The 8,972-nt window shown below is 36.0% G+C and overlaps 1 protein-coding gene across 5 annotated transcripts in view; it reads left to right on the top strand.

Moving 5' to 3' along the window:
• Positions 1-8,972, top strand: part of LOC136852277 (ankyrin repeat domain-containing protein 50-like) — a 99,425-nt gene that overhangs the window by 83,547 nt on the left and 6,906 nt on the right. For 3 of the 5 annotated variants that reach the window (XM_067126761.1, XM_067126760.1, XM_067126764.1), the window contains exons 26-28: positions 7,411-7,487; positions 7,650-7,808; positions 8,085-8,231. In XM_067126761.1, the coding sequence (XP_066982862.1) occupies positions 7,411-7,487; positions 7,650-7,808; positions 8,085-8,231 (383 nt within the window). The remainder of the gene's footprint in view (positions 1-7,410; positions 7,488-7,649; positions 7,809-8,084; positions 8,232-8,972) is intronic. The other 2 variants (XM_067126763.1, XM_067126765.1) reach the window with 1 other exon arrangement.

Below are 8,972 nucleotides of genomic sequence, written 5' to 3'. Positions count from 1 at the left end.
TATTCATAATTTCTAATGAAATTATTGTAAATAACGTAAATATTGTTGTCATTGATTTTATTGCTTGTTGTCTGTTGATTTTTACTGTTTTTGGTGTTATGAATCTATGTATTAGAATTCCGTCTGATTTTATGCTGTTAATTTTAATTCTTTTGGCAGACATAGAGCTTAACCTTGGGGCTGCTTTTATTCATTACATGAGAAATTGCAGTGCTTTACTCAAATATTCGAGGCTTAAGGTCAAATTCTCTTGACCTCCAGAGTTTTGCCCATAACTACGATTTGATGTTCATATCCGAGACAAGTTTTTAATCGTAGGATTTGACGACCCTAACTGTATTTATCGTCGTAAATCATTCCATATGTAGTTGCCATGAAGTTCTTTGTTTTAACATTGTCAGTAAGTTCTACAATGTTTATGTATTTGCTGTTTACAGCAATCCAAATATTGACAATTCCATATATGCCTGTCTCTTAGAGAGGATTAGTATGGCTCAGTCACATGAGTCAAAAGCTTCCTTCATTCGTCATTTGTGGAGACTGCAGTGCAAAGCACAGCAAGTGGCTTAATTTAAATTCCACAGATTAACAGAGCCAATCTGCTTTAGACTTCTGTGTAACCTCCGATTTTGCCCAGCAAAGTGGAGAACCCACTCATACTCCTACCAACAGATTAGACTTCATACTCACAGATGTTTCAGCTGTTGTGAAGGGCAAGGTCTGTAAGTATAACGGCACTTCCAACCATTGTTCCATTGAGATGGATATATCTGTCATACCATCAAAAAAACGGTACAGGTGAAGTCTAAAGCCAGCTGGGATCCATTATTGAAGCTTCCAGGCACTTAATCTTTCAGATACTAAATCAGATCCAGATCCTAAGAAGAAGATAATGAAATGCTGATGGCTATTCAAGTAAGGTTTATTCCTAGAAAGGTCATCAAGATTAGAACAAATGACCAACCATAACAAACTGTGACAAACAGACCAAATTCAACATTCAACACATGGAAGTGAAATAGTTCACATGAAAATTATGCCATTGTTGTTGAGTCTCCCCATGCTGCAAATAGAATTTACCATGTAGCTGAGAGAAATTAAAGTAATTCCATAAAGCGTAAACTTGAAGGAATTACTAAGCTTCATTTGTGATGGACCAAATTGGCACCACCTGTCTTTGGGTCAGGCTTGTCTTCCATTCCACCACTACTGACAGATGATGGGAAGTTGGTTACTGGCTGTCAGGAAAAGGATGAACTGGTTCATTATGCTTTTGAAGCTAAAAAATCATCTTAGGATGTCCCTCTCCCTAGTGCTTGTCATCCTGAAACTATTTTTTACAAAATTTGCATTTCACTCTAGGAATGTTAAGAAATTTCTCGATAATTTTGATAGTTTGGGTGGAGAAGGTCCTGATGGATTCTTCCCTTTGTTTTTCAAAAAGTTTTCCAGTGTGTTGTCTCCCAAGATTAGTAAATTCTTTAGATTTTTAGGTCACCATAGTATCATTGCGGATGACCACTAGCTTCGTGATTACCCCACCTGTTCCAAAGAGTAGCATAGCTGCAGACTGCAGTAACCACGAGCCAACTTCTATTCTCCCTGTGCTCTCCAAAGCTGTAGAAAAATTTATTTCCAAGCCACTTTACAAGTATGTGAAATCCAAAGAATTGCTAGCTGATAGTCAGTATGCATATAGGAAGCAGTTAGGTACCTGCGATGCTCTTTTAGATTTGACATGCCATTTGCAAGAGAACCTTGAAAAGGGTTTTAAGTGCTGAGTAATTCAAACAGATTTTAGTGTTGCTTTAAATTTAGTAACTCAAAATGCAATTATATATAAACTTCAGACTCTTGAAGTGGGTGGATATGTTTTAAGATTACTTCAAGATTTCCTTACAGGTAGGCAACAGCAAGTTGCTGTTGACGAGATATTTAGAGAACCAAGACTTCTTGCGTCTTGAGTTCCACAGGGCAGTGCTCTAGGTCCACAGTTATTTTCAGTGTTTGCAAGTGACATGGTTGTTGGCCTTGAAGACACAATCATTCAGTATGCCGATGATGCAACACATGTGGGTGTGGTAAAGTCTCCACTTTTGAGAAATGAAGATGCCCTTAGTCTCAATCGTGACATGGAGTGGATTGGTGAATGGTGTAGTTGGTGGGGCATGAGGCTGAACTCCAGTAAAACAAAACACTATTGATTAGTAGATGTCTTACAGATTTCCCACCCCATCCTCCCCTTCAGGTGGATGGGACTCGGCTCAGTGAGTCTGAAGCTTTAACTTTACTTGGTGTTTCTTTTGACTCACATCTTACTTTCTGAAAACATCTGATGAAATTTTCAGCGAATGCCACACGAAAGTTAAGTATTGTACATGAGGCCTCATATATTCATACAGCCTGTTTTAGGTCATTTGTCTTTCCTTTACTAGAATACTGTTCTCTCGTGTGGATATCCACCTCTGGCAGAGATTATCTCTTCTAGATAGAAGTGTTTGTGGTGGTAGGTTTCTGTTTCTTAATATTAGAAGTTATGATTTGGGCATCGACGGATGGTCTCTTGTTTGTCAATCTTTCACAAGTTGTATGTTATCAGAGACCTTTCACATTCACAAGTGATCCCTGATCTCCTTTTCTTGCCGGGAGCAACTAGATTTGCTGAACAGCAGTGCCACTATGCAGTAAATGTGTCCTACTGTTGAACTTCTCAGTTCAAGAGGTCCATTATTCCTTACATGGTCGGACTGTGGAACAGTCTTCCTGAGGATGTCGTGCAATTAGAAACTAGAAAGTTCCAGCAAAGATGCAATGCATTACTACCCTAAAGCAATTCTCCTTGTGCATTATAATTTATGTACATTGTTATCTGTTTGCCAATTAATTTGTACATCTATTTCTTTTCCTTTTAATAAATAATCTCTTCATTCTGTATCCCCTATTACCTTCCGTTACTTCTTTCAGATGGACAGCATATTCTTTAGTAGCTTGAGTTTCAAGTCAATGGCCCCTGTGGGCTTGTTCCATATGAATAGGGTTCATGGGTTCTGAATATTAATAATACTATTGTATACTAAAGACGTGTGGGTGATCCTTCTTCTGTTAGGAAGCCAACCATACAAGATTTAAGAATTGTGGCTGCTCAAATTTTCTAATGATGATGATGATGAAGATGAAGATGATAATGACAACCTTATATATATATATATATATATATATATATATATATATATATATATATATATATATATATATATATATACATATATATATATATATATATATATATATATATATATATATATATATATATATATATATATATATATATATATATATATATACTGACGATTTATCCGTAAAACTTATGATATTTTATGTTGTCGTAAGCTGGAGGAAGGGATGAAAGAAGGAGTTGACCAAGCGCTCTTGTGGATAATAAAGAAAAATCGAGTAGACTTGATCAACAACAAACCCAGGATGTACAAACTGGATGAACTGCTTGTAAACAACATTTTTAGACAATTAGTTTTTAAATAGTAGTAAGGTAGTTTTTTATGTTTATGTGCTGCTGCCACAGAGGTGTCTTTGCAACAAATAATGATTTTTGTATCACTTGACCCTGAGGATGTATGAAAAATACACGAAGGTGCTTGGTCACCACCTTTCATCCCTTCTTACAGCTCTATGACAATATATATATATATATATATATATATATATATATGTATATATATACAGATATATATATATATATATATATATATATATATATATATATATATATATATATATATATATATATATATATATATATATATATATATATATAGATATATATATATATATATATATATATATATATATATATATATATATATATATATATATATATATATATATATATATATATATATATATATGGATGTAAGACCTGCTGCCTGTGTATGAAAAGTGCAATCAGCCAAAAAGGGGAACGTGTCTGAGTTGCACAGCACTTGGCTCACGTTTGCTAGGCATATGGATCTGATCCCTTGCTACACCACCCAGCCGTAAATAGATGTCAGTGTTGGCTGAGGTCAAGAAGAAGGGCGTGGGGCTAGCAGCCATACATCTTGCAATTTGCTAGGAAACTGAAAGACTTGCCCTGATGGTACTTCTCTCTTCAAAGGGGCTGAAAAAAGTATATGGCAAAAAAAAAAAAGAAATGTAGGCGCATACATATAACGAATAGGACTTTATAATTTGAGTATATAATTAGCGAGAAATAAAACTAAGATAATGAAAAGCACGAAATCGCAAACCTAAGCCCATGGAAAGCCATGGTGTAGAGGCTACAGCATACCCCAGAATTTGAAGATATTGGTTATATGGTCACTAACTAGTATTAGACAATTAGATGTAGTACCTCAGTCAAGCGAGTTAAATTTACCTGAAAGGAGGGAACAGTGTTCCCCAAAGTATCCACAAAAATATCTTAGTGTATAATGAAAGGGAACTTGAAACCCTCAAAAAGCCCTAAAACCACAAACAGAAAAATTCATATAATTAAAATGTAATGAAGTTTATTATTGTTATCTTTGTAACGTTTGTTATAGTAACGTTCTGTTGCTTCTTCTTATTTGAATTAGTTTTATATTTCCTTTATAGTTGCTTTATTGTTTCTGGCTTTGTTTGTTGTTAGTTGTTAGAGTCCCAAGAGGCTTAGGAAGACACAGTGCAGTTTTCTTACTTCATTAACACACTAGTAAAATAATACAGTATATACAAGTTAAGTAGTATGACTACGAATCAAAGTATGAACCTTTCTTGAATCTTCTTAACCCACAACTGGTGAGGCTCTCGACCTCACTCCGCTAAGGCTCTCGGATCTTCTCTATCTTCTCTCTCCCTTGAAGTTTGCTTTCTTGAAGGTTCTTCAAAGGAAATGTCCATCCCACTACTAAGCGGACAATTGCTTCTATGCCGCCTTGTAGTCATACCTGACATACTTGAAAGCAGTGCAGTATCTTGCCACCTCTGACTTTTTTTTTTTTATAAAGGGTGTTGCTGTTGATTATCCTTATCAAGGCAGTTTTTCAAGTCAGAATTGTTATTTTCCTATTGTTTTTATTTCTACTTTAACAAATCTTACAATCTGTGCCCAAAATTGAATCTGAAAATCTATGCCTGAAACTTTTTCCGAAAGTAGCTTGCCTTTAAAAAAAAATTTGATAATCGTTTCCTAAGATATCTGAAACCGAGATCAACTTTCTAGCCAACAACATGGACTTTATCCGACATAATTAGCTTTCTTAGCTGTCTGTTATATCCCATACCCAGAACTCTCCTATATGGACTCCTGGCCTTATCATTTACACATGCACCATTTCTTCTTGACCTTCCTGGTAAACTTGTTCCAAGCTGTCCATAATGCCGCCTTCAGCATGTTTGTTGAGATGCATACAAAGTTTGATTCAGAAAAAATTACATTACAAGCTTGGCAGTATCTTCAAAAAGAAGCTAATGTTACTAGAGTCATCTAGCATCTTTATGAACCGTTTCTCCAGTACTGCCGTGGTCTTTATACATCCCCATTTTAAGCCTCTCATTCCCGTTCAAGATTCCTCTAGTTGATAAGAGTAGGTATCACTAGTAGCTTTTATACAGATCGCTGCTCCTCCTCTTCTAAAGACGACACTTGCTTTTTTTTTTTTTTTGTATGTACCATGCTGCACAGCTTTAGACTTGGCTCCTCAGAATTTCGTTATCATGTGCTGTTGTTGAGTTTACTTCTAATATCATTCTTTCATTTTTTACATTCATATTTTAATACTGAATTTTACTAGTATGTCATAATTCAACTATTCGTTGTGAATCATATCATTAATTTATATATATTTCAGAAAATATGGCTGCTACAATTTTAAAGGACACATATATGCATTTCATAGCTTCAATGCTTTAAGATGTGATGAAAGAATTTATGGAGTCAGATGGAAGTAGGTCGAGAGACTCGAGGTAAAATCTTTGTGTTCAGCAAATAGTTTGATTCCTCAGCAATGTTGCCGGTCAGGTGATCTTCCGAAGTGTTATGTATATTCGTGAGTACGTGCGTTAATTTGATCTAGATTACGCCAAAATCTGCCCTAAAAGTGAGTTTGATCGTTCATTAACGTGATAGAACTGCAGTTGTCTAGACGTAGCTTTGGAGAGGATCCAGGCTTTGAATCGGCAGATAAGGTAGAGTTTCAAATCTCTGTTTTTATGGGAGGAAACTGAACTTGTGATTTTTTACCATGATTTTCTAATCATTATGAACTTTTGAACTGGTGTGGGAGATTTAATATGAATATTCATACCTCTTTTATATTATTGTTTTGTCATGTTACGTTTGCCATATCTTGGCTATGCATTTTACACTTTCCATTATTGTGTTTTGCATTTCATATATTTTTGGGAGTCTTCTATCATGTTTAATTCTTCCGACAGATGTCTGTGGACAGATGTCTGTGGACAGAGTGGATAGTGTGGACTGTTTCGAATAACATGTGGTAGACTGTTTTTTTGACATGACTAATTATTGATTTGGGGAGTATGTGTGAGTTTGGATATTTTCAGGCTATTAGCCATAGTGAGACTTCGTTAATCAGAAGTGTTTTACAGTTCAGAGTTTAGTTATCTAACTCGATAATTCATTTATTATGCATTTTAATCTTTGCTTTGTTTTATTCATTTCTTGTTGGGTTATTTGAATAATAAACCTATTTTTGTAGAAACTGTTGCGTTTCTTTAAATGGTCCATTTAATTGATTTGGTGAGAATGAGTGCGATTCGGGTGGGTGAACTTCGGAAAACGATGAGAGAGAGAGGCGATACACAGAGAGAGAGAGAGAGAGAGAGGTGATACACGGTGAGAGAGAGAGAGAGAGAGAGAGAGAGAGAGAGAGAAAATAGATGTAAGTGTTGTCGTGAGCGAACGTTCATACGCCTCCGTTTCATGAAGAAAGATCGTAGAGCACGTTACGTACACTTTCAAAAAAGTGTTAATTCTGTCCTCGTTACATATATTTCATCTTCGTGACGGCGCTAAATAATCCTGATGGATTCCGGCGCTTGGTCTTCAAGACCTGGATTTCATAATCAATCAATCAATCTTTTCATCTTTGTGCCGCGCATCTAATCTAACTTTCAATTCCTTCCTTTTGATCCATTCAACTCTCAAAATCTGATTTCCTTGCCGTCAAATTGAAAGTATATTTTTTTCCCAATGACATAAGGTCAGTCATAGATATTCCACTGATATACTTACTTCCAATGCATAGTGCAATAAAAAAGATATATTATAATTTTACGTATAGAACTTGCATTGGTAGTAATTATGATGCGTTATTAATTAAGGCTAAAGGACCCTCCTTTAATTCTCTTTAGGTGTGAATCAACTGTAGCTTACATATGCAATGGCAATTGCGGATGGGATAAGATTCCTCTAGAAAATACAAACTGCTGTAAGTTCTCAGAGTTTTTCATTACAAAGCTATATTACAATACTTGAAGTTTGCTTTTTTGGCGAAATAATTCATGTGCTATATGGTGTGTATAAATCTGTGATTATTTTCAAGCAAAATGACAGCAGAACCACTAAATGATTTTCTCTTCATATTACCTAGCCTCCAGCGGATGTCAGTTTACGTGTTCCCCTGGAATAGACCCTGTTTGTGGAAGCAATGGCGTCTCCTACGCGACAGAATGCTTGCTGAACAAAGCTGCATGCATTGATCCAAGCATTACATTAGCGCATAAAGGAAACTGCGGTAAATTTACAACTGGTTAGCTAAACCCTTTTTATTTGGCTGTTTGTTTTTATTCACTTTTTTCGGTATATTACTTTATCATTGGGTTGTATTTGAAAGTAGATAAACTGCTGATATGTCACACAACTCAATTGCTTAGTCAGCAACCTTGTGCAACTTTAATTTCTTGCTAAGTCATTAGACCCTACTAAGCAAGATGATGGCTTCCTTCTTGCATTCAGGCATTTTTCAAGTTGAAAAAATGCGGAACCAACTGACTGTTACTTATAACTCTCTCTTCATATTACCTAGGTTCCAGTGGATGCTACTCCACAACATGTCCTCCTGGAACAGACCCAGTTTGTGGAAGTAATGGCGTCTCCTATGCGACAGAGTGCTTGCTGAACAAAGCTGCATGCGTCGATCCAAGCATTACTTTAGCACATAAAGGAAACTGCGGTAAATTGACAATTTGCACTTTCCACCTTTATCTGTCCGTCCACACTTTTTCTGTCCGCACTTTTTCTGTCCGCCATCAGATCTTAAAAACTTCTAAGGCTAGAGGGCTGCAAATTGGTATGTTGATCATTCACCCTCCAATCATCAAACATACCAAATTGCAGCCCTCTAGCCCCAGTAATTTTGATTTTATTTGAGGTTATAGTTAGTCATAATCGTGCATCTGGCAACGATATAGGCCAGGCCACCACCAGGCCGTTGTTAAAGTTTCACGGGCTGCGGCTCATGCAGCATTATACCGAGACCACCGAAAGATAGATCTATATTCGGTGGCCTTGATTATACGGTGTAAAAAAAACTCGATTGTGCCGAAGAAATTTCGGCGTTTTTTTACTTATTTGTTTTTGTTCACTCATTTTGTCTACAGCTTCCCTATTTCTGCTAGAGTAATTTTGTGAATAAATTGTGTGATATGTCATACTGCTTTATCATTAGGTTGTTCCTGAAAGCAGACACACTGTTGATATTTCACAAAATTCTTTTGCTTAGTAACTTGCTATAAATCATACCGATTTCTTGCTAAACCGTTACACTAACTATTGTATAAGATCTTTTCTTTATCGCATATAGACATCATGTGACAAGTCGAAAAAAAATGCATTATTATTATTTAGCTTAGGCTATTTCTCTGACTGCCGGAGGCGAGGTTCATAGAACTAACAGAATACCACGTTTGGTGAG

This window comes from Macrobrachium rosenbergii, chromosome 25 (assembly GCF_040412425.1).
Source record: "Macrobrachium rosenbergii isolate ZJJX-2024 chromosome 25, ASM4041242v1, whole genome shotgun sequence".
Classification (NCBI taxonomy): Eukaryota; Metazoa; Arthropoda; class Malacostraca; order Decapoda; family Palaemonidae; genus Macrobrachium; species Macrobrachium rosenbergii.
The sequence above is the reverse complement of the archived record's forward strand: the minus strand, read 5'-3'. Positions and strand labels throughout refer to the sequence as shown.